Below are 27,767 nucleotides of genomic sequence, written 5' to 3' on the forward strand. Positions count from 1 at the left end.
AACCAGAACTGGACCTAAAATTAGTTAGTAATGTAAACTCAGTTAGCAATAACCTCTATGTACCGCTATTGAGAATGGCCATAATAAACGCACATTTTATGCCATAATTATAAGAACCCGACTCACACTCCTGAGTGTCAGTGACTTCTGACTGCTTTTACGGTAATATTCAGGATAAAAGTCGCAGCTTAGCACTAAGTATTACTACAAACAGAATACGCTTTTGTTAAGAGCTTATCTAAGGCACTGGGGTATTAAAACATTCCCTTATTCATTATCTTTCTACTACCACCGAAATGTAAAATGCTAAACACTTCACTAAAGCAGTCACATACAAACAGATAAATCGCTTTTGTTAAATTAAAAAGCGTATCAACTATGGGGGCAATGTAAAGCAAGCTTTATGTTGCAATAACATTTTATATTTATTCATAAACATTTCACATTTATATAGCTTTAAAAAAATAAGTGACAAAGTATTTATGCTTTATTATAATTTCATATTAATAATATAACGATCGCGTGTAGGGAGACAGATTCTTCTCAACTAAAACTGATTGTTAATGATTAATAAAAAATATTTTCCAATAATTCACAAGCTTTTTATAGAACAGAACGCCGTATGCTCAGTGGTTGCGGATGGACGCAAACTGCCAGAAGTCTCACGAATGCGTTCTCGCTCTTAATTCTTTTTATTTTTATAAATTTACATCATTACACAATGGTACAATGGTTTATAACGATACAGATAAAATCAGTTACACCTATTTCATTATAATTTTTTTTTTTAAATTGTTCGCTTCTAGCCAGGATTTTGCGTGTGCGTCCTATTTCACCATGCCTACTGATGATAGAGGACACATCTTTGATTTTGTAACTAATTACTTAAGATGTCATGTAAAACATGGTGCAATGGTCGCAGTACCAGCATTACTAATAAACGAACTATGTTCAAGGGACCTCACAGTTGTTAGGTTACCCAGGAACGAGCTTCCAGACATTGTCCTGGCGTCAGCCTACCTACCTGGCGACGAGGACGTGCCCACTCCGGAACTCGGTCTTCTAGCCGACTACTGCGAGAGGGAGCAACTGGAGCTCATCATAGCAGCAGACTCCAATGCACATCACAAGCTATGGGGTAATGCTAATACCAACGCTCGAGGTGAGAATATGCTTAATTTCATACTTAGTAATAATCTTATCCTAGCAAACAGCGGCTCAGAACCAACATTTATCAACGCACGTTCAAAAACCATAATTGACTTAACATTGATAACGCCAGGCCTGTCAGACCAGATACATGACTGGCATGTGTCTGGTGAATTATCATGCTCGGATCACAGGTGGATCCGCTTTGCAATCAAAGGGGACCTACCGAAACCACAACCTAGAAGAATACCTCGGAGAACTGATTCAGGAAAATTTCACAAACTAGTCAGCTCCGAGATAGCAAAACTAACATTACCAACAATAATTGATGCACAAGACATAGACAAACATGCAAATAACCTAACGTCCCTACTTCTGACAAGCTATGAGCAGTCATGCCCCCTCACCATGCCAAGATGGGGGGGCAAACAGAACTGGTGGTGCCCCGAACTGGAGAGACACCGCCGGAAGGTCAGAAAACTGTTCAATAGAGCGGGCAACACAATGAGGCCTAGGGATTGGGACAAGTATACAGTCGCTAGACGGCGGTTCAAGAAACTTCTTCGTACTAGAAAGCAAGAGTGCTGGAGACACTTCTGCACTAGTATTGAAAACAACAACCAGGCAAACAGAGTGAAATCATGCCTCTCTAGGGAAACCTATCACTCGGTCGGCTGCCTAAAAAAACCTGACAACACATATACAAAAACTGACGAAGAAACATGTGAGCTACTGCTGGCGACTCACTTTCCTGGCTGTACAATTGCCAATGAGCAGACATGGCAGAAATACGCGGAAAGAGCAACCGTCAACTCCGACTGGCAGGTAGCTGACAAAATAGTCACAAGAGAAAAGGTAACATGGGCGATCAACTCTTTTCTTCCATTCAAAGCTGCGGGCTTGGACGGGATATTCCCAGGCCTACTAAGATGGGGTGGGAGCCTTATAGTGGACTATCTGGTGCCATTATTCCGAGCCTGCATAGCTCACCGCTATATACCTCTGAAATGGAGAGAAGTAAAAATCATTTTTATACCTAAACCAGGAAGAGAGGACTATACCCAAGCAAAGTCCTTCAGACCCATCAGTCTCACATCATTTCTCCTCAAAACACTGGAGAGACTGGGAGACCTGGAGATACGCAGTCGGGTAACATTGGCTAAATTCCTCCATCCTAATCAGCATGCCTACAGCTCAGGCAAATCAACAGAATCATCACTCCATAACGTAGTATCCCGCATTGGCAACTCACTGAAAATAAAGCAGTCAACCCTCGGCGCATTCATTGACATTGAAGGTGCATTTGACAAAACGAACTTCACGAGCATTACCAATGCACTTGTCATTTGTGGAGTACCATCGACCCTTACAGAGTGGATAAATAACATGCTGAAACATCGAGCGATACAGTTCACCGTGAACACCACCACGCGTGGTGTTGTCAGCAGGGGTTGCCCACAGGGCGGTGTCCTTTCACCACTTTTGTGGAATCTAGTGGTAAATGAGCTCATCACAGAACTAAATGCTATCAATCTCTACACAGTAGGGTATGCGGATGATATAGCATTCCTAACATCGGGGAACTTTGAAAGCACCTTATGTGATCGCATGAGGAAGGCTTTCAGAGTAATTGAGAGATGGTGCAATCAGCACGAGCTATCTGTCAACCCGTCAAAAACGGAACTAGTCTTGTTCACAAACCAAAGGGTTCTTGGCTCGTACAGGCTACCAAAACTCTTCAACTCAGAACTAAGACTAAAAGAAAGCGTCAAGTACCTAGGTGTGATTCTAGACAGCAAACTGCTTTGGAACAAACACCTTGAACATAAACTAAACAAGGCCACGATTGCCTTTTATCAATGTAAAAAGATGCTAGGCGTCAAATGGGGCTTATCGCCTAAGATTACGCTATGGCTCTACACTGCCGTAATCAGGCCAATGCTGGCTTATGGAGCCCTAGTCTGGTGGCCGAGGACAGAACTCCAAACAGTAATAACTAAACTTGGGCGCTTCCAAAGGCTTGCCTTGTCCGCTGCCAGTGGTTGCATGAAAACAACGCCAACTTCAGCATTGGAGCTAGCCCTCCAAGTTGCACCCCTTGACATACACATACAGCAGGAGGCAGCATTGGCGGCCATCAGGCTTATGGTACTGGATTTATGGGGTAAAAATCATTACAGCACACACACAGCGATCCTAAACAGGGCAATAGAATACCAACCGCTAATAGCTGCGCCATGCGATAGGATTGTTAATCAACACATGCTAAACAAGAAATACCATGTACAACTGAGAGAAGAGGAATGTGATCGATCGACCGCGAACGAGCTACGCATATACACTGATGGCTCAAAGACAGGGAGCGGCTCCGGTGCTGGCATATTCTCTCAAGATCTCAACATCAAAACACACCTACCCCTAGGCATACACAGTTCGATTTTTCAATGCGAGTGTGTTGCCCTAACCGAAGCAGCCAGAGGCGTAAAGCGGTTGGGAGTTAATAACTTTTGTATTAAGCTCGTATCCGACAGCGCGTCTGTGCTGATGGCGTTAGGGGGTAACACGACAAACAGCAAACTGGTGCTGGAGTGCCACAATGCACTGGAGGCATTAGCTCTGACGAACAGGGTCACCCTACAGTGGATTAAGGGACACAGCGGATCTCTCGGCAATGACGCAGCCGATGAGCTTGCGAGGAGAGGCTCGGAAATGTTGCCGGCAGGCCCGTATCCGCTCCTACCCTTGCCCTTCTCGCAAGTATCGTAGTCATATATATATATATCATAGTATAAGTAGTCTCGCGAACATGGATTCGCCAGAGATCTGAGGAACTCCAGCACCAACGTTGGTCATCAAGTGTGGACTGCAGGCAATCCAAATTGGTTCTGCCAGTGACTAACACAAGAATGACTAAACAACTTTTAAATCTAACCAGAAATAACCTCAAAATAATGATAGGGACAATCACGGGCCATTGCCTCCTTAATAAACACCTTTATGTCCTAGGCGCGACAGACAGCCCCATGTGCAGAGGCTGTTTCAACGCAGAGGAAACAGTCACCCACGTAGTCCTGGAGTGCGAGGCTGTGGCTAAACAACGTACAGAAATCCTCGGAACAGTGAGGTCGCTCCGTGAAGCCTGCGAAGTGCCCAGGAAGCTTCTGTGCTTCTGGAAGGAGTTAGGCTGGCTTAGTTAGCCAGGGCTCACGTACAACGGACCTAGTGAGCGTCTAAGTGCGGAAAACGAGTCCACAAACCATACCATACCATACCATAACTAACGGGTCTAATGATTGTGTGTGTTGCGAGTTATGATTTTATCAGGAAATTGAATAACACGAGCTTTACAACCTTTCCAACAGGACGAACAGCGCCACGTAGCTTTTGTATGGTGGCCTAATAGTCCTTCGTTTTTCTTATGATATACGTATCCTTTGTATAAAAGCTTCACACCGCGGCTCGTTTGAACGAGTGTTGGACCTTAAATAAATTATAATACATTAAACACAACACTTTACAGAATACAGTATAATACTCGAAAGAGAACTAATTTGAGCGTACGACCAACCAGGCTCCAGAAGATAAACCACTCCTTATATGGAAATTGTATTCGTTTTTACAACAAACTCCCAAGCGAAATTAGAGAATTATCACTAAATAAATTCAAAGCTCTCGATAAACGTAAATTAATCAACAATTTTTTTTATAAATTTGACGAATATTTAAATGATTGATTTGCTCCAATTCAAATAATTTGTATGGCTCAAAACTTTGCGATTAAAAAGAGAGGCGGAAAGTTTCTTGCCCGCTCTACGCCCTTGACTTGCGAACTGGTAGTAAATGTACATAAGTTTAGAATTAATTTAACTTCTTTCCTGACGTTCCTAAGTGTACTTGTTTATCTATATGAATAAAGTTATTTTGAGTTCGAACAATTTGGTCACAGATAATATTTTTTATATAGAACAGAAAGCAACAGCAAACTGGCAGGAGGCTCACCTGATGTTAAGTGCCCATGGGCATTCAATGCCAGAGGGCTCGAGAGCTGTTTTCTTGAAGGACCCGGGCGGCTGGTTCCAGTTTTAGTCGAGTAAAACTGCCTTAAAAATCGCACAGGTTGTGGAACGCGTACGTACGTGGGTTATGCGTACGTAGATGTGGAGGAGGAAAAACTACTTGAAGATTGTCAATACCAACCATCTGAAGTTCTTACTTTCTTTTTCCATCCAAAATATTCAACAGAAATATTTGTTGACATAGTAATGATTCCTATAGAAAAATATTTATGTAGACATATTCCTGGTTTAAATAAGTTAAAGTTCAAGTATTTAACTTCATTTTATTATGTGCTTAACAGTTTAAAATAATGTTATTTCTATTTACATAATATATCGGATTTGATTCTGAATGAAATTTAAAATGTACATCAGGGTTATCAGAATGTACAGCATAATCGAGAAACATCTTACGCTTTGTATATACTATAACTTACACTTATAACTATTACACAGAGAATTTAAACTTATGACTTCATGAAATAATAAACAATTATGCACGCAAGCTTCACAAATATAACTAAGTCATTTATTGCGCTGTTTTAACTTAAGTACTCATCTGTCTCGTTCCATCACAGCATAAACACAATTCGACAGAAAGAGATGAAAAAAGTTTATAACATGCATATGGGAAACGTCAGGCAACGTTTCGATTATTGTTTTCTGTCTGATGTCAGTATTAAATATTATTTGCATATAATACAGTGCCACATACTTTTCTTGGCTGGTTAGAGCGTCGCTGTCATGGATTGCCAGTAAATAAAAAATTACCATTATAATCATTCATTTGAAGTCATGCAGGCTAACTTAATAATTTATCAAGTGTCTTAATAAAACAATGTATACTACTATCTAGAAAATACAGTTACAGTTAAATAAATGTGACACAAACTTAGGAACAACTGATATGATAGGTTTTGTTACCTGTACTATAAATATAATATTTTTTAAGATACCTAGTAATCAGAACTGCCTTGCGATTCTGTAACTCACTGTGAGAGTTCGAAAAGTGAGTTACAGAATCGGAAGGCTGTTAGATAATTAAAAGTTTGCCATTGTAATTAATAAGGCAAGGTGGTGTGGCGGAGCAACCAAGGCCCTCGATCGAAAGAATTATAAATATAAGCGTAGGGACCAAAATTTTTTTTTCATGTTTTTTTTGTTCCTGTTTAGTTTTGTCTTAATATTTATTTATTTTTTATTTATTCAAGTTTCAAGTTTCAATGTTCCTCGCCTTCCCCGGTGAAGGTGGTTTTTTACTCTAATCTGATTTTGATTTTGATTATTATTATTGGCCGCGCGGGCGGCTTTTGATTTAGTCGCAACCACAAGGAATAGTAAAATTATTTATTGTACGCACCAAAATGGCGACGTTAGTACCAATTTCAGCCGCCGGCCAAGAAAAGTATGTGGCACTGTAAGCAATTTTACTTTGTTTAGCTGAATTAATTCTGTTTAAGAAAACGTTATTACTTAACCCAAATGTGATGTAACTATTTGGCGCAATGTCGATCTTGTATATATATAAAACTAGTAATTATTCACCTTATTTAAAAATAACAAATGTGTCAAAAGGAGCGTTCAAGTATTAGGTCACGCAATTTTTGGAGATTATTGACCCCCCCCCCCATTTAACGCGCCGTAACGTAAAAATAAAACGTTTCGTGACCACCTAGTGACTCTTTATACCTAAAACTTACCATTATGTGGTGTAAAGTACTAAAAAGGCGAAAATAATATTAACTGCACGCGTAATTCAATCGCATCGTAACGTTTTACAAAAGGACCCCCCCCCACCAAATTAGTTACGTAATACTTGAACTTTGACCGAAAATCTTTTCGACTCTAATTATTCTGTGTTGATGAAATACTGTATAGGGTTTACTATATCGTTTTCTATTTCCTTCAATTTTTCTAACTTTTTCTGAGAATCGAAATCTTTTGTTTAGTTTTGTCAATTCATTAATATAACATATGTTTAACTAGCAATAGGAGCATAAAGCACTTCATAAAACAAAAATTTACATCTAGTAGGCAATTTAAAATATATATAACCTATGTACACAGCATTTATTTACAAAAGTGAGTAATTTTAAAAACAACAAGTTTAAAATATAAATATTATTATATTTTATTTATCATTGCAATATAATTAATAAAAGAAAACAAAAACAAACCAGTGGCGCTACAACCTTTTTAGGTCTGGGCCTCAGATGTCTGTATCTGTTTCATGAGCATTTGTCAAATAGGCATGTTGGTGATCAGCCTCCAGTGCCTGCCACACGCCGTCGCCTTTTTGGATCTAAGGCAAGCCGGTTTCCTCACGATGTTTTCCTTCACCGTTCGAGCGAATGTTAAATGCGCACATAGAAAGAAAGTCCATTGGTGCACAGCCGGGAATCGAACGATCTGAGGGAAGAGTCGCACGCTCAAGCCACTAGGCCAACACTGCTCATATATATCAATAAAAATTAATATAATGTGATAGACTACATATAACTTATTACTCAATTAATGCTAATGTGAATTTAATGCCTTAAGTTCTATCGTCTTTGATCTTAATTTGACAGTTATAGTGCAAGTTCTGTTTCTCTTTGGGTAGATGAGTGTGCATTCCAGTTGCATACAGCACTTGATTTCCGAACGTAACTACGGCGGCATTGCAGCCCTTCCATTGATGGGTTGAGCAACGCCATCTTGTTTTCCCGGCTCTCTGCGTGGCGTAGTATGTATAACCGTTCAGTTTGAGCAAGCGCGTTCCCGTTCTCGACGCTACGTACTCAACTAAAAATAAAAAATAAATAAGTATCTATTCTAATATTGTCAGTCCTTTAGTCAAAGGCCAACGCAAGATCAGGCGCAGGCTGACAGCTCTACTTATCCTAAGCATTACGCGCTTATTATTAGTATTAGAACTGTCAACAATAGGCGCATAATCACATATAATTGAAGAAAATTTGACACATGAAACCTAGTGCTGCTAGAAATGCGCACACCGTTCATCAATTTAAAAATATTAAAAAAAAATTGCTAGTGGCAATTATACCTTCACCCTTAGAGTAGAAAATTATAAAACAAATGAACATTTAATGATAAACAAGTACCCATCAAAGACGTGAATGTTATTTTTTAAAGATCTACTGCCAGACTGAGGTTGTTGGGTTATACGAAATTCTAGGTTGGTCATACCAGGCCCCCCTTAGAGCCATAGATGTGACAATTCTTCGCAAACTGATCCTTGCTGAAAAGAGATTGAAAAGCACCAATCGCATAACGAATGTAAAATTAAAAAACATGTCGCTAATTAAGTTTCTATATTCACTTGACAGAGTTCGAACATGTAATTTTTATATTAGCTTACAAATAACATCAAGTACATTTTAATACGTCTTAATATTCTAAGAGAAATTTAAACGCTGATTTTTCTACATATTTGGAACTATTTATTCATACTAAAAGCTTAGCCTAGAATACAACATTTCTAATTTTAATACAGTTTTATATCACAAAATTAAATAAATAACAGCACACCACTTTCGATGCTTGAATGATTTTTAAATAATTTTTTAACCAAAACATTTGAGCCACATTAAACAATTAATCCTTCTAGAAATAAAATAAATCAATCCCACCTATTGATAATTAATTAAACAGTTGCAGAACAAACGCTGAGTTATTCTTTAAATACTCACTAATTTTAATCTACTAATAAAGCGTTACTATCTAAGTTTGCTTTTAATCATGTACCATGTGTTGGTTTCATATATTTTTCGGATGAGGTGTACAGCAGTCTGTACCGAACTTAAATTGTCTTCCTTCGCCGGGAATCGAACCTAAATCAGGTTTATACACCATATACAAGACAATAAACATATTCTTAGCCTAAACTAATGATCTAAAAAAGATTAATTTAGTAATAAATCTAAAACGAGATCGCTGACTAGTTATGAGTGTGCAGTCCCTGGATATCGAGTATGTCTGAATTGATCATCCGGATTCGAACCTTGCACTTCTGACGCCTCCGCTTGGAGCAATACCAAATACTCATTCCAGCTGCATTTGCGTAATTGGTTGAAAAGGTATGTTTTCCAAGTCGTAGTACATAGCTCGCTCCTCTTGGTACCAATTCGTATTCTGATGGTAGATAACCTGAAAGAATACATAATTAGTACTTATCCTTAGGTATACATGTATAATGAAGATGAAAAGCACTTAAGCGGGCCATAGACGGACCGCATGTTGCAGCCAAGACCGACTGCAATATGCGGTCGCCGCACGGCGATCTGCAGTTTCCATACTAAATTCATATTCGCAATACACGGACCGCTCGAGCAGTTCCTGAGCAAACCGCATATTGCAGTCGGTCTTGACTGCAACATGCGGTCTGTCTATGGCTCGCTTAAGAGTGTAGAGTAAAGAAAAATAAACAAGTATTAAATCTTATTTTTTAATTTCTTATATCTAGTATTCAAACAACATTCATTAACATTCTAGAAAGCACTAGAAGATGATATAAAATAAAACAACAGACTCAATATACAAATTTTATTATGTTTAAAACTTTTCACTATTTTGTGAATTATTCTTTCTCATCAATTCAGGTTCACGAGTCAGTTGACAACTAATAGCAAATATATACTGTTCGAGAGCAGGGTTAATTTATGCTGGCATCCAAATTTGACCTCACTTTAAAAGATTGAGTCGTACATACATAATCGTTTACTATCAACAAACATTCCTCTCAAATAATAGCTGTGTGATGTGGTAAAAACAAAAGACAGTTGGAAAGATGGCAATAAAAAACTCGAGGCAATAAAAAACATTAAATGTTATAGCATATATTTTTTAATTCATGTCTTTTATAAAAAAAAATATTATAATAAAAGCAATGAGCTATTCGTCATTTTCATTTTGAAAATAAAAGAACGCGACAAAACATATTTTTATTTAATGATTGTGAGCCAAATTCTTCTTAATAATGACATTATCATATGTTGTTATGTTTGCTCTACAATAATTTTTCCTACTACAGTTCCATAGAACTTTCGATCCTCTGCTGGAATTGTTTTTATTGTATCTATATTTACCCATTTCTAGGACGGGTTGTCCGTAGCGGGAAGTCGTGAACCTCATAACTAAAATAAAAAAAAATATAAACGTAGGACAATTGTAATACGTGTATAAGTCGAATTCATGAGCGATCATTAAGAGTTTCAACAGAGTTCTTATATTATTCATATATCCTACATTTTCTCGCATATATTATTATAATTAATATTTAAAAAAAATTTTTTTAAACATTTCACCGGTATGATTATACCAATCGAAAGCATGAAGCCCATAGAATATGCAAACGTTGGGTTGTTTTTAATCAATTAATTATTTTTGTGTATATTTTTTATGCTACACTAAACTATATATATATCTTTAGTAAAAAAGAAATTTATAGTGATACATATATAATACTACCTTGATTAAAAATATTGATTGAAAAAAATTAAAAAAATGTACTACATTCAAATTATAAAAAAATATATTTTTTTTTAAATATTAATTAAACATACTCTGGACGAAAATTTGCTAGGCAACCCATATGGATTATATTTATTGACATATTAAATTAAATATAAAATACGTTTCATTAAATAAGCATCTCGGTGAAGGTCGTTGTATATCGGGATCTTATACTATAAATAAAAAACGGCTCAAATATAAGAGTCTTTCTTCGAACTTAAATTTTGTTCCCTTTGGAGTAGAGACTCTTGGGCCGTGGGGTTCAAGTGCACAGTCGGTAATTAAAGAATTAAGTAGGCGCCTGGTAGATAGTACCGGTGACCTCAGAGCGGCTGCTTTCCTCACTCAACGAATAAGTCGCAATACAGCGAGGAAATGCTGCCAGCGTTAAAAGTAGACTGCCACAGGGACCAAACTTTTAAATTTGTTTTAAATTATTTTTATTATACCTATATAGGTTACAAAAATTGTTAAATACTGTATATTTTATTGGAATGATTAATAAATACGAATAATTTTTCAATAAATATATCTAAGTTTGTTGTAAGAATAATGAATAAAAAATGATGTTTGGTAAATTTTATTAAATATTAAAATACATATATGTTACTTTTTAGCTAAAAACTACAGGAATAGTTCTTTACATTCAACTTAATTTATTCGCCAGACTATATTTTAATTTAAACATTCATAACCCATTTATTAAAGTAAATATTTTACGTTTACCACAGCATTCTTCGGATGTGTGTGCTCATTAATTATTCTAATAACCTTATTATCAACTGTCCATAATCTACATTTGCATCCATAATTTCTTTTTGTACATCTCCAAAAAAGTTTTTTCCCTCTATTGGACTCTTTATTGTATCTTGCGCCGTCATAAAAGAGTACAGTGTTGCCTTTTTTATTTTTGATAAATATTGCTGAAAAAAAAACTATATTAAGCCTCTGTTAACAACTATTTGGGTGAAAACTAGAACCCTCTAAGTAGACTACGACTAGTAAGTAGTGTTAAGAGGAGTTGTTCCGTCTAATACCTGCAGCTGAGTTTCATTATCGGACGTCAAGGCAAAATACAAAATACCATCCGTTACACCTCGACATCCGTCGTTCCACAACTGAGCGTTTTCTCAGGCAGTTTTTGCTGCGCACCACCACTATGTGGAACCAGCTGCCCACTGAAGTTTTTCCAAACCAATTCGACTTAGGGTCCTTCAAGAAAAGAGCGTACCAATTCTTGAAAGGCCGGCAACGCACTTGCGAGCAATGTAAGTGTCCATGGGCGGCGGTATCACTTAACATCATGTGAGCCTTCTGCCCGTTTGCCTCCTATTACATAAAAAAAGGCTCAGAAACTTATCAGATTTCCGACCGCTAAGTCCTCGTATGTATGTAACCTGTTGCCATCAATCACTGGGGATCTACGGGTCAGTCCAGTGGTAAGATTCTTCGAAGAATTTAGTTCGAAGGAGTAGCACAACTACCCTTCTCTATATCCTAATATCCGTGTCAGGGAATGAATGAGGAAATAGCGATTGCTATCAAGACGAAGATAGTTTGATTAAATTAAAGAAAAGCAATAATTAGGAAGTACGGACTGGACTTCTGAGTAATCATTTTCTTAATAGAACTAACTCTGTCTAAATTTATCTTTTCAATTTCATTTTCAATTACTTATTTATCAACATATGGCGTTTGTGAACGGGATAACAATACGACGCCATAGAAATATATAGTGATTAGGATTTCATTTTTTGTTGAACCCGTGACGGCCCAAGCCGAGGTCCGAGTCTCGCAGGAGACGAGCTTGCGTTAGTTGCGGGAAGAAGCCCATTCTGGCCGAGCTACTCTAGCTAAAACAGCCCGAGATGAGATGTCAAAAAATATTGAGTTTTCAAAGTATTGTTAATCGTAATATGTAGTAATTGTAATAATGAGATCTTTCTCTTTGATTAATAATAAAGAAATTTAACTAGTGTGTGGTGTGTCATTTCATTAGGTTACTTTCGTTCAAACTCAAAGCGTAAAAATATCCCTGGCTTAAACGAATAAAAATCTTAAATTAATGATTATGACAATTTATTTCTTTAACTATACGAGCCTCCATTACCCATATCCTGTGTTTGCAACCTCGATTATGACGTGAACATCGCCAAATTTCTTTTTGTCCAGTCGAACCGCTCGTATTGTATCTTATACCATTGTATAATAGGCCGCGGGTACCGCACTTTGTTTCGTAATATGACACTGAAAATTTTAATCGAAAATTTTTAATGTACCTACATATATAAACTTTTTACAAATGGATTTAATTTTTGTATTAAGCTAGAATTGATGACAAGTATTTACTATAAAGAATTTTGTTTACAAAGTTTAAATCAACAAGAATGCAAATGTAATAAAAAAATTATACACGAAAAAAACTACCACAAACAATTAATACGGGTAAATCTGGTAGTTCTACTGTTCTAAAAAAATATTGGTAACGACAATTTTATCGAAATTAAAATTCATTTTCCTTTTATACTTTAATCGTTTTTTTTAATATACTAAAATTATTTATAAATTATCATTAGTCACTATATTATTATAAAGGAAATTAATATGTATAATATTTCACAAGAAACATCTTATCACATTGTAACGAAGTTTTAACATTAAAGAATATATTGTAATTGTAATAATGAGATCCCTCTCTTTGATTAATAAAAGTAATTTAACTACTGTGTGGTGTGTCATTTCATTAGGTTACTTTCGTTCAAACTCCAAGCGTAAAAATAACCCTTGCTTAAACGAATAAAAATCTTAAATTAATGATTATGATAATTTATTTCTTTAACTATTCGAGCCTCCATTATCCATATCCTGTGTTTGCAACCTTGTCTATAACGTGTACATCGCCAAATTTCTTTTTTTTCATTCGAACTGCTCGTATTGTATCTTATACCATTGTATAATAGGCCGCGGGTACCGGCCTTCGTTTCGTAATATGATACTGAAAATTTTAATCGTAAAATTGTAATATACATATACAAACTTTTTACAAATGGATTTCATCTTTGTATTAAGCTATAAAGTATTATAATAACTTATCGGATTTCCGACCGCTAAGTACTCGTATAATATACGTAACCTGTTGACATCAATCACTGGCGATATGGGAACCAGCCACTCAGTGGTTAGATTGTTCAAAGATTATTAATTGATTAATAATAAAGTAGTTTAACTAGTGTGTGGTGTGTCATTTCATTAGGTTACTTTCGTTCAAACTCCAAGCGTAAAAATAACCCTTGCTTAAACGAATAAAAATCTTAAATTAATGATTATGATAATTTATTTCTTTAACTACTCGAGCCTCCATTACCCATATCCTGTGTTTGCAACCTTGTCTATAACGTGAACATCGCCAAATTTCTTTTTGTTCAGTCGAACTGCTCGTATTGTATCTTATACCATTGTAAAATAGGCCGCGGGTACCGCACTTCGTTTCGTAATATGACACTGAAAATTTTAATCGAAAAATTGTAATGTACATATACAAACTTTTTACAAATGGATTTAATCTTTGCATTAAGCTATAAAGAATTATAATAACTTATCAGATTTCCGTAAGTACTCGTATAATATACGTAACCTGTTGACATCAATCACTGGCGATATGGGGGCCAGCCACTCAGTGGTTAGATTGTTCAAAGATTCAACCTTTAGTTCAAAGGAGTAGCACAACTACCTTTCTCTATATCCCAATATCCGTGTCAGTGAATGAATGAGGAAATAGCGATTGCTATCAAGACGAAGATAGTTTGATTAAATTAAAGAAAAGCAATATTTAGGAAGTACGGACTGGACTTCTGAGATTTTTTGTTGACCCCGTGACGGCCCAAGCCGAGGTTCGAGTCTCGCAGGAGACGAGCTTGCGTTAGTTGCGGGAAGAAGCCCATTCTGGCCGAGCTACTCTCGCTAAAACAGCCCAAGATGAGATGTCAAAAAATCTTGAGTTTTCAAAGTATTATTAATCGTAATATGTAGTAATTGTAATAATGAGATCCTTCTCTTTGATTAATAATAAAGTAATTTAACTAGTGTGTGGTGTGTCATTTCATTAGGTTACTTTCGTTCAAACTCCAAGCGTAAAAATAACCCTGGCTTAAACGAATAAAAATCTAAAATTAATGATTATGATAATTTATTTCTTTAACTACTCGAGCCTCCATTACCCATATCCTGTGTTTGCAACCTCGTTTATGACGTGAACATCGCCAAATTTCTTTATTTTCAGTCGAACTGCTCGTATTGTATTTTATACCATTGTATAATAGGCCGCGGGTACCGCACTTCGTTTCGTAATATGACACTGAAAATTTTAATCGTAAAATAGAATGTACATATATAAACTTTTTACAAATGGATTTAATCTGTATTAAGCTAGAATTGATGACGAGTATTAAGAATTCTGTTTTTTATTTATTTGTTTACAAAATCGTGTCTTAGAAGATCCTAACTAAAAAAGAATGCAAATGTAATAAAAATTTTATACATGAAAAAAACAACCACAAACAATTAATACGGGAAAACCCTCTTAAGTGCACTAATAAATATCTGGTAGTTCTACTGTTCTAAAAAAATATTGGTAACGACAATTTTATCGAAAATAAAATTCATTTTCCTTTTGTACATAAATAATTTTTTTTAATATACTAAAATTATTTATAAATTATCATTAGGTACTATATTATTATAAAGGAACTTAATATGTATACTATTTCACAAGAAATATCTTATCACATTGTTACGAAGTTTTAACATTAAAGAATATATTGTAATTGTAATAATGAGATCCTTCTCTTTGATTAATAATAAAGTAATTTAACTAGTGTGTGTTGTGTGTGTCATTTCATTAGGTTACTTTCGTTCCAACTCCAAGCGTAAAAATATCCCTGGGTTAAACGAATAAAAATCTTAAATTAATGATTATGATAATTTATTTCTTTAACTATTCGAGCCTCCATTATCCATATCCTGTGTTTGCAACCTTGTCTATAACGTGTACATCGCCAAATTTCTTTTTTTTCAGTCGAACTGCTCGTATTGTATCTTATACCATTGTATAATAGGCCGCGGGTACCGGCCTTCGTTTCGTAATATGACGCTGAAAATTTTAATTGTAAAATTGTAATGTACATATACAAACTTTTTACAAATGGATTTCATCTTTGTATTAAGCTATAAAGAATTATAATAACTTATCGGATTCCCGACCGCTAAGTACTCGTATAATATACGTAACCTGTTGACATCAATCACTGGCGATATGGGGGCCAGCCACTCAGTGGTTTGATTGTTCAAAGATTCAACCTTTAGTTCAAAGGAGTAGCACAACTACCTTTCTCTATATCCCAATATCCGTGTCAGTGAATGAATGAGGAAATAGCGATTGCTATCAAGACGAAGATAGTTTGATTAAATTAAAGAAAAGCAATAATTAGGAAGTACGGACTGGACTTCTGAGTAATCATTTTCTTAATAGAACTAACTCTGTCTAAATTTATCTTTTAAATTTCATTTTCAATTACTTATTTATCAACATATGGCGTTGTGCGTGTGTGAACGGGAAAACAAAACGACGCCATAGAAATATAAGGGATAAGGATTGGATTTTTTGTTGAACCCGTGACGACCTTGCGTTAGTCGCGGGAAGAAGCCCATTCTGACCGAGCTACTCTAGCTAAAACAGCCCGAAATGAGATGTCAAAAAATCTTGAGTTTTCAAAGTATTGTTAATCGTAATATATTGTAATTGTAATAATGAGATCCATCTCTTTTGAATTGATTAATAATAAAGTAGTTTAACTAGTGTGTGGTGTGTCATTTCATTAGGTTACTTTCGTTCAAACTCCAAGCGTAAAAATATCCCTGAGTTAAACGAATAAAAATCTTAAATTAATGATTATGATAATTTATTTCTTTAACTATACGAGCCTCCATTACCCATATCCTGTGTTTGCAACCTTGTCTATAACGTGTACATCGCCAAATTTCTTTTTTTTCATTCGAACTGCTCATATTGTATCTTATACCATTGTATAATAGGCCGCGGGTACCGGCCTTCGTTTCGTAATATGACGCTGAAAATTATAATTGTAAAATTTTAATGTGCATATACATATAAACTTTTAACAAATGGATTTAATCTTTGTATTAAGCTAGAATTGATGACAAGTATGTACTATAAACAATTTTGTTTTTTATTTATTTTGTTTACAAAGTTTTTATCAACAAGAATGCAAATGTAATAAAAAATTTATACACGAAAAAAACTACCACAAACAATTAATACGGGAAAACCCTCTGAAGTGCACTAATAAATATCTGGTAGTTCTACTGTTCTAAATAAATATTGGTAACGACAATTTTATCGAAAATAAAATTCATTTTCCTTTTGTACTTACATCGTTTTTTTTAATATACTAAAATTATTTATAAATTATCATTAGTCACTATATTATTATAAAGGAACTTAATATGTATAATATTTCACAAGAAATATCTTATCACATTGTAACGAAGTTAAAACATTAAAGAACTTACTACACAATGACTTAAAATATATTTTAAACTAATAATAAAATAATTTAAATTAATAATAAAATAATCAATTGTATTGTAATGTTTATTTTAAAATAATATACCACAAAAAACTTGAAACTTCTCTTGCTTTTTCAATAACTAACAATAACGTAATATATGCTACATTTTTTATGAAAAAAATCTTCAAGCACTTACATACCATCAGCAAACTATGAATCTCATATGTCAAAAAAATTAATCACTAACGGTGCGTACACACTATATAACATAACATGTTATACAACATTGCTATACAACATGTTTCAGATAATGTGGACACTGAATGTTATAAAACATGTTATAATAACATGTTAACCCAGCATCTACGTTTTTTTGTTTTTCTTTTGTTATTTAAAATGGTTATATAACATTGTTATATTGCATTGTTATTCTAATGTGTACAGTATTGTTTTATGTTATAACGTTGAATAACAAGGTTACATAATGTGGACGTGTTATAAAACACAAGTTATATAATATGTTACATAGTCTGTTACGCACCCTAAGGTTTAAAATTTTTATTCCCGTATGTAAAATCCAATATGTTTCTGACATACAAGAGCTATACTTAGCCTGTAAATCTTCTACTCACGCAGACTTTTTTTTATATAAAACAGGGGGCAAACGGGCAGGAGGCTCATCTGATGTTAAGTGATAACGCCGCCCACGGACACTTTCAATGCCCAAGGGCTGGCGAGTGCGTCCTTCAAGAAAAGAGCGTACCTTTTTTTTCACTTTTTTAATTTAGATGGTACAAAATCGTAGGTATGTATAATCCTTAATTACATCTTCCCCGTATGATTATGAATGTTGCCTATCTTGACTATTTCATTATCAATGCTCACTATAAAGGCCCTGCAGCCAGAAGACCAATGACAGCAATGCCATCTCTTCTTCATATTTCTACTTTGTCTTTTTCGCAACGTGTAGTTGATTCCATTGAATCTTAACATCTCATTACCTCTATGGGATACTACTAATTGTGCACCTTAAAGAAAAAAAATAGACTTGGTTATCGAATGTAGCAAGACTGACGATCGATGGACCATAAGGGCGACTCGGGGCGACCTATTGGGAAACGAAACAGAGCTGGATGCAACTCACCCAAAACCGATATATCTGGAGAACCCTGTAGGAGGCCTTGCAAAATAATTAGGAAAAAGATATAAAAATAGGAAAAAAAATTAGTGCAATTTTTTTTTTTTTTAAATATATAAATGTATTAGGATTTAGTTTACTTTGTTCTTTTGCAAGTAATAAAAAGGCTATTTTATTTATTTATTATAAATAAATAAGTGTACACTTAAAGCTTGCCATAAGCCTTTGACATATTTATTTGGTGACCATTTTAAAGTGTTTACAAATAATCTTAATTTACACAACAAATAAAATAGTTTGTCTACATTAAAAACCAGAAAGTTTCCGATTCATGGCGAAATGATAATTATTTTGGGTTGTACGCACGAAAGTAATGACGCAAAAGCCCATCATCTGTTTCCTTGATCATTTTTCATCAGCTACTAGATCAGATTTCGTGTAAAAATTATTATTTCGCCTAAAACTAAAACTAGGACATTTCATTGTAAACGAAACAAAGTGGTCATGAAAAGTGAAAATATTAGTATACGCAATGTTGATTTTAACATTACAAGAGTAAATTATTACAATATTCATCATACATATTACAGAAAAAATCTTAGATTCATTCTAGCTTAACACTATTTCAATATCACTTACTTAACATATTACTTAGCCAAGAATTAAAACTAGAACATAATGGTCTTTGTGTTAACTACTAAGTCGCTATCAATCTACCCAAATACCTACGTTCAAAATAAACAATTAATCTAAACTTGGTACTTAGTAAGAATAGTAAATGAAAACGAGTTTAGGAAATACACTTAATTTCAAAAAGTTTATTGAAAAGAAAACAAAGAGGTCAGAAGTAAAGTGAACCTATACGCAGGTTCGATTTTAACGACCTATTGGTAAAAATGAGAGATAGACGTGTGTTGGCCTATTGGATTCGAGGTCGTTGGTTCGATCCCTGGCTGAGCACCAATGGAATTTCTTTCTATTCGCGCATTTCACTCTCGCTCGTACGATGAAGGAAAACATCGTGAGGAAACCGGCTTGCCTTAGACTCGACAAAGTCGGCGGGCGACAGGCGGCTTATCTATTAGATCTATTAGATTAACAAATGAGCATGAAACAGATTCAGAAATTTTATACATATGTACTCTACATACAGAGAGAACACTTTGGATTTTTCCCAAAACCTGGAATGGAAGTGCACGCAAGTTGTATAAGGGTAGTAAGAAGAAATGGTACAGTAATCTGGCAGAATGGTGTTCACCTTACGGAAACTGTACTAAAGGATTACCACATATTTACAAACACGACGGAAATTTATAGCGCACGACATGATAGCCAATAGAGAAGAGTTGAGAAGGCCTTGGAATTGAGGCAAGCGGATGAGGAGCTTATGTTTACACACACAATATAATTATATTATATATCATTAGAATAAGTCTTATATGTTAATACTTTATGTTACGAATAGAAGGCTTTTCTTCTTTTAAAATTGAATGAATGAGATATGCCAAAACCTGGGAATATTTTATTATATTTCAAATCTAATTTAAAGTAGTATTGTTACCTTTTTTCTGGTCTTTTGAAATTCTAATGATTGTGGGCATTCCCAAATTTAGCAAATTGATCGCAAATTGTGATAAAAAAGGCCTTACATCCCTTACGACTGTGACTTGTGCAAACCCATCTCTTCTTTGTTCCAGACGTCCCTCTTTTGACCAAACCGAATTTATAGCCATCGTACACAGCAACATCATGTCCTCTTGGCGATAAGAAATAATGTATATCTAAAAAGTCAATAATAATATTAATAGGAGTAAACATTTATATGAAAAATATTAGTAAATTTCAGTAGTGTTACAACCACTCATAGTTTTTCGATCCTCGCAATAAAGTAGCTATCCCTAGTTGAATGTTGAGTTTAAGGGCGGGCCGTGAGCCTTCCCTGCCCCTAAACATTAAAAAATATTTAATTTGTTAAAACTTATATTGACTATGTACTAAGTACTATGCTTACATGGTTTATTCATTCAAATTTTCACTCGCTCAACTAATACTATTCGCATTCTCTGTTGCTACTTCCACTGTTATTGGATTCCAGTCCATTAAATGATCTTTTAGTCCTTATCTTTAATCCTAAGAACGTATCCAGCCAAATAAAAAAAAAAGAATCGGCAACACACCATGTGTACACAGTTCCAAACCCGTTTTTTTGGGATGGAATCACGCTGTTGGCCTTAAGGGCCTTTACAGCTCAATTCGGCCTGTTTTAGCGAGCGTAGCTCGGCTGGAATGAATGTTTTCCCGTGACTAGCGCAAAGACATCTCCTGCGAGACTCGGACTTTCGGACGGATTACGGATTCTTTTAAAATTGAATGAATGAGATATGCCAAAACCTGGGAATATATAATTATATTTCAAATCTATGTTAAAGTAGTAAAGTTACCTTTTTTCTGGTCTTTTGAAATTCTAATGATTGTGGGCATTCCCAAATTTAGCAAATTTATCGCAAACTGTGATAAAAAAGGCCTTACACCCCTTACGACTGTGACTTGTGCAAACCCATCTCTTCTTTGTTCCTGTCGTCCCTCTTTTGTCCAAACCGAATTTATAGCCATCGTACACAGCAACATCATGTCCTCTTGGCGATAAGAAAAAATGTATATCTAAAAAGTCAATAATAATATTAATAGAAGTAAACATTTATATGACAAATATTAGTAAATTTCAGTAGGGTTACAACCACTCATACTTTTTTGATCCTCCCAATAAAGTAGCTATCCCTAGTTGAATAAACTTAAACGCCCTTAAACTTTTGAGTTTAAGGGCGGGCCGTGAGCCTTCCCTGCCTCTAAACATTAAAAAATATTTAATTTGTCAAAACTTATATTGACTATGTACTAAGTACTATGCTTACATGGTTTATTCATTCAAATTTTCACTCGCTCAACTCATACTATTCGCATTCTCTGTTGCTACTTCAACAGTTATTGGAAGTTACAGAGTTTCTTATTTTGCTGTCCATTAAATGAGCTTTTAGTCCTTATCTTTAATCCTAAGAACGTATCCAGCCAAATAAAAAAAAAAGAATCGGCAACACACCATGTGTACACAGTTCCAAACCCGTTTTTTTGGGATGGAATCACGCTGTTGGCCTTAAGGGCCTTTACAGCTCAATTCGGCCTGTTTTAGCGAGCGTAGCTCGGCTGGAATGAATGTTTTCCCGCGAATAGCGCAAAGGCATCTCCTGCGAGACTCGGACTTCGGCTTGGGCTGACGTGGGGTGGTCAATCGCCTGAAGGGCAGGACGGAAGCTCACTGGAGTCCACAACTGAGCCTTTTAAAGGCACTTTTTGCCGCACCAGCATCTGACAGTTACCCATAGAAGTATTTCGTACCGATTCCATAAAGGTCGCAACACACTTGCGAGCACCAGAGTTTTGAATTTATTCAGTAATAATTCTCTATTTTACTTGGGAGTTTGGTGTAAAAACGAATATAATAATTATAAAAGGAGTGGTTTATCTTCTGGAACCCGGTTGGTCGAACGCTTAAATTTGTTCTTTTTCGGGTATTAAGCTGGTGAATGACTTCCATTTGTTGTAAAATCGTTTATATTTTTTTGTACAAAAAAAAGTTCAATAATTGCAAACATAACGGTAAGCTTAAGGTAAAATCAAACCAAGGTAATAGTTTTAAAATTTATTAACTAATAGATTACTGTATATATTCTAAAAGTTAGCAAAGCAAGATTTAAGCCGTCCTAAACGTAAACCTATTAGAATACTTATTAATAAACATTTAACCCCTTACCAATAAAGGTCTCTTTCTCTTTCTCTTTACCGATAGGTTATTTTAAGTGGACATATAGCTTAGGTCTTTCTCTATCTTCCTTTAAATCGGTACTGTACAAACATAACCTGTCCACATCGTATCCTTAACTTCGTACTAACTGATCCAAAATTATCGCGATTATGTGCACTTTTTCTTTTGCTTGTGTCTTTTTTTTAATATTGTCCCGATCACTGTTTACATAAGTTTTAATTGCTTTGTTTTGTTACATTACTTTTGTCTCAATGACTATATGTCTTATGCTTTTTCTAATTCACACAAAAATATAGCTAAGCTAAGGTAAGCAGCATTTTTTTTTTCTCACAGTGATTGCCCGGAAGTTATCGCTCGAAAGCGATAAGGCCGCCAGTTGCACTCCTTTTTATTTAATTATATTAATCGATTATATATATGTTCATGCAACGAAGTGTTAATAAATACATAAATAAATAAATGTCTGTCACAAATGTGAGACAATTATTTATGTAGTGAAAATAATTGTTAGTAAAACATCTAGCCTTTTTTTATCTGTAAAAGATGCTAAATAATAAATTATACCCACTTATAATGTGTGTGCGTATTACCAATTTTATAAATTTTATTATCAATTGTACGTATGAAGGCTTTGCAGCCTGAATTTTTTCTTGTGCAAACCCATTTTTTTATAAACTCCGTACTATTACGCTTGTCATTGCTGAAATTATAACCTTCATACTGGAGCATAGTGTTGCCATGTTTTGATGTCACGAAACTGAGTCCTAAAACAAAACAAACTATTTTAATATCACTTACATAAAAGCAAGAATTTAAATTAAAAAAAAAAAAAAAAAAAAAAATCTTTATTCGTTATCTCAAAGATTTTACAATAGCTGATAAGTGATTGGGACCTCCTTTTAAGCGCATAAGCACTTGTGTTAGGAGAACCCGCTCTTCCATTACATAGATGTACTAACTAATTATAATTTAATTTAACACGTATAGCTAAGCTAAGTATTACAATTTTACAATTTACTAAACATAATCTAAGGTTAAAATGTGAATAATGATATATGTGTGTATGTGTATGTGTGTGTGTGTGTTTGTGTGTTTATGAGAATGAATTTTCATGACTGATTGTAGAAGTTGACTATTTACTAGTGTATTATGATTCATGATTACCTACAAAGGCTTCAGTGTCTTCATAGCTAAATGTTTCTAGGATGTTAAGTAGCGACGTTTTACATTCATGTTTATTCAATGTGTATATATTTAATATTTTATTTAATTTATTATAAAGTTTAGCAGCTTGGCATTGAAATTGTCTCATAGCAAAAACTGATTTAGATCTCTCAACAGGAGCAACAGTATATTTGCGTCTTTTGCTCAGTTTGCGACCATCATATTTAAGAGACTTGTGCAATCTTAAGGTAGTGCAAAAAATGTACAGTTGCCTGACCGATAAGACACCACAAGAGGCATAAAGATCAGAGGTGGAAAATCTATAAGGCTTAAACATCATTACTTTTAGTAAAATTCTTTGTGCCCTCTCCAGTTCCAGGAACTTCATCTTTGTAGCACCCCCCCAAACTGGGATACAGTACACTAAAATTGACTGAGCCAGCGATGTGTATATCTGTATTAGTAGATGTTTGTCAGCGATGTGCCTTAGAGTTTTAAATGTCCAAATAAGCTTTCGAATCCTACTTATAACTTGTTCTAGGTGCTCATGCCATGACATTCTTTGATCAACTACCACTCCTAGATATTTAGTGTGATGAACTTTATTTATAGTTTTACATGTACAGTTTACTCTGGTGCTACAGTTATGTATTTTTATTTCTAGATCTGTTTGAGGTTGGGCGCTATTGTATTTACTGAAGAAAATGTAGTTAGTTTTACTTACGTTTAATGATAATAAGTTTTCTCTTAACCAGTTATCTATTTTGGAAAGCCCTATTTCTGTATGTCGACGCACCGAGTCAATAGTTTTCCCAGTGAAGACAACAGCAGTGTCATCCGCGTAGGAGTAGACTTTCCCACTATCAATTCTTAAATCGCATAAGCTGTTTATGTAGATTAAGAATAAGGTCGGCCCCAGAACACTACCTTGTGGGACCCCATATGTGACGTCAGATTGTTCGCTGATGTATTGACCTATTTTAACTGCTTGCTTTCGTTCACTGAGGTAATCAGCGAACAATGTGAGTGGAATACCCCTAATACCAATGTTCTCTAGTCTCTGCACCAGAATAGGGACAGAAACCGTATCAAATGCCTTTTTTAAGTCGATAAAAACTGTGATACATTTATTACCTTTATCAACTTCATTAACAATATGACAAGATAGTGAGGTAACTGCATCTTCGGTTGACAGACCCTGTCTAAAACCGAATTGTGAGTCTGAAAGTAGACTATACTTCTGGAGGTAGGTAATTAGTCTTTTATTAATTAATTTTTCAAGTACTTTTGATATGGCAGTGAGAACGGAGATTGGGCGATAATTTGAAACATCTTCTCTGTTACCATTCTTGTACACAGGTGTAATAATTGCTTGTTTTAGCGCAGGTGGAAACACTCCCTGTCGGAAGCAGAGATTAACCAAATGAGTAATTATGGGCACAACTAGCTCCCTAGTATATTTAAGAAACTTGGTGCTTATACCATCCCAGCCAGGAGCACTGTCAGTTTTGAGACTCACAATAGTCAGGTATACTTCATGAGGGTCAGTTTCTAGAAGCACAAAAGACGAGACCTGGGAACAGTTGGGTCTAATCACATCTGTTCTATTATGTAACGTCGTAACTGGAATTATCTCTTTAGCTAAGTTTTTACCAATGTTTGAAAAATAATCGTTTACCAAATTAACCGAATTTTGAGGAGAAACATTTAAATTTAGTAATTCTAGATTTTGCGTTTTAGGTTGGTTACGATAAGTGAGGGTATTTATTTTCTTCCACAAAGTTTTCGGGTTTTTTATACTCTTAGCAAGGTCTTCATTTTCATATTTACGTTTGACTTTCTTTATTAAACTATTGCAGAAATTCCTATATCTCCTGTATGTAATTTTAAGAATTTCATTATGAGGATCAGCTCGGAGTTTTGCTTGCATAGCATTTCTATTACGAATACATCTAACAATTCCTAAGGTAATCCATGGTTTAATAAGGCGTTCCTTATTCGGGATAGCTCTAGTGATAGTATTGGATTGAATACACTGCTTTAAAATAGATATTAATTTATTAGTTAAGATTATAGGGTTATTATAGTAAATTAGATCATTTATGTTGCTGTTTTTTAAATAACTTAAAGCGCCTTCCATGTTGATTGAAGATTTAATTTTCGAGGTATTGTAATTCGACTTAGCGAGGTAGGATAGTTTTAAGAATAACATTTTATGATCAGTAACTGTAGAATCAATAACGGTAATAGACGCACACGTACCTATGCACCTATCAAGTTTTAGTATGAAATGATCTATGCAATTGCTATCTCGAGTAGGCAGTGTATGACCCGGGAGCAGGCCATGCATGGCTAGCATATTGAGGTAATGTAATCGGTTCGAGCGCTCCTGAGATGTTTCACTGGATTTTTGTATTAGATTTATGTTGATGTCTCCTGTTATTATAATGTTATTCTGAGTTTGTAAAGTTACTAAGTGACTATTTAATGAATCTATAAAATTTTCAGCGTTAAGGTTAGACGGGGAGCGATAAATACACAACATGGTATAGTTACCTACTTTGACTTGTAAGCAAGATGCATGTTTTAAATTTATTTCTTGAACGATAGTTTTATGGTTGCATTTTATGTAGACAACTACGCCATCACTACGATTTAGATGGCGGCTTGTAACGAAGTGAGTGTAGTTATCCATTTGGGGTATAGGCTTGTGTGGATCGATCCATCCCTCGGTCAGTGTTATTACATCAGCTTGAAATTTGAACTCAGATAGAGTTATTAAAAGATCATCAAAATTATTGTAAATGCTTCTTATATTTTGTGATATTATCGTGAAATCAGATTTTTGTATGGTTGTCTGTCTTGAAAAGTCATTTATAGTATGGACATTAGATTGGGCTATTTGTATGTTATCTAATTCGTACATGATTGTAGTCTGACTATCCATAAATGAGTAACCAGATACTTTCCGTACACTTCGAGAAATTATAATTTACTTGGGATAAGAAATTCGCAGTAAAGCCGAGATTGAATAAATGTTTATAATCACTTGTGACGTGTTTGTAGCCATGAGCCATGAGATAAAGTGAGATCGCACTAGAATAGTGTTTAATATATGTGAGTGTATCAGTGCGTGAGTGTAAATAGTATATGTAGTGTAAAGGTTTGTGACTATTGTTTTTTAGAAAAAACTGTTTAATAATGGTATAACAAGAAAAAATTTTTACAAAAAAAGGACAATAGTTAAAGAGTCATGCCTGCATGAGGCTGTGTACCTGTGATTCGTTTTTGACCTTAATTACCGGGGTGTTTTCATTCTTTCTTAGGTAAACACGTCCGTAAGAAGTCCAACAGAACTTGTAGTCTTTTGATTTAGCTAGATCGCGAGCGAGAAAGTGTAGTCTAGCGCCTTTCGCAGTGAGCTGCTCGGAGATAAACACTGCAGTTTCTTCATTTTTAGTAGCTCCCAGATGCTTCGCTCGTAGCTTTTCTTTATTTTTGATGTTGTAGGTTTTACAAGATTTTAGTAAATCTGATTTAAGAATCGAGGATGATAACTCAACAATTATTGGAGTATTCGTTTTATTAGAATCTCTTTTCCCTTTTAGCCTGTATATGTCTTTGATATCATCTTTTTTAATACCGCTATTCAGGGATTTTGATAAGCTTACAACCATGTTTATTAAGTCTTCCTTTGATTCTGTGGGTAGTTTTGGCATATTTTTTATTTCAATATTAGCCTTACGTTGTTCCCGCTGCAATTCCTCAAGCTTGTCCTCTAAAATTATAATTTGTTCTCTGTCTTGCTTTAAACGTACTTCAAGCTGTTCTATTTTCTTCCTAAGGTCTTCATGTTGCGATGAGAGGAATGCAAGGCTACTTTCTATGTTGGTATTACTCTCTCTGATCTCTACTTGGGCAGACGTTATTTTTTTAAGCTCTTTTTGTTGTTCCGCAAACAATGACTTAATCATATCTTTCATCTCTTTTTTAAAACTTAATAATTCATCCTCAAATCCATGCTCTCTAGCGAGCTTATGTTTACACACACAATATAATTATATTATATATCATTAGAATAAGTCTTATATGTTAATACTTTATGTTACGAATAGAAGGCTTTTCTTCTTTTAAAATTGAATGAATGAGATATGCCAAAACCTGGGAATATTTTATTATATTTCAAATCTAATTTAAAGTAGTATTGTTACCTTTTTTCTGGTCTTTTGAAATTCTAATGATTGTGGGCATTCCCAAATTTAGCAAATTGATCGCAAATTGTGATAAAAAAGGCCTTACATCCCTTACGACTGTGACTTGTGCAAACCCATCTCTTCTTT

At 34.9% G+C, this 27,767-nt stretch overlaps 1 protein-coding gene and 1 long non-coding RNA gene across 8 annotated transcripts in view; both read right to left on the reverse strand.

Moving 5' to 3' along the window:
- The window catches only part of LOC125049347 (protein tramtrack, beta isoform), a 357,718-nt gene that overhangs the window by 70,909 nt on the left and 259,042 nt on the right, over window positions 1–27,767 (reverse strand). Inside the window, exon 5 of one of the 7 annotated variants that reach the window (XM_047648565.1) lies at window positions 8,502–9,353. The exons of the other annotated variants lie outside the window; for them this stretch is intronic. Coding sequence (XP_047504521.1) covers window positions 9,145–9,353 — 209 coding nt within the window. The 3' untranslated portion in view covers window positions 8,502–9,144. Of the gene's footprint in view, window positions 1–8,501; window positions 9,354–27,767 lie in introns of those variants that run through there. 7 annotated transcript variants of the gene reach the window in all.
- Window positions 18,656–21,417, reverse strand: LOC125049354. The gene is made up of 2 exons (XR_007116994.1): window positions 20,885–21,417; window positions 18,656–20,224 (listed from the first exon to the last, which is right to left on the reverse strand). It is a non-coding gene; the product is annotated as an uncharacterized LOC125049354 (long non-coding RNA).

The sequence above is a fragment of the Pieris napi genome, chromosome 5 (genome assembly GCF_905475465.1).
Source record: "Pieris napi chromosome 5, ilPieNapi1.2, whole genome shotgun sequence".
In the NCBI taxonomy this organism is placed as follows: Eukaryota; Metazoa; Arthropoda; class Insecta; order Lepidoptera; family Pieridae; genus Pieris; species Pieris napi.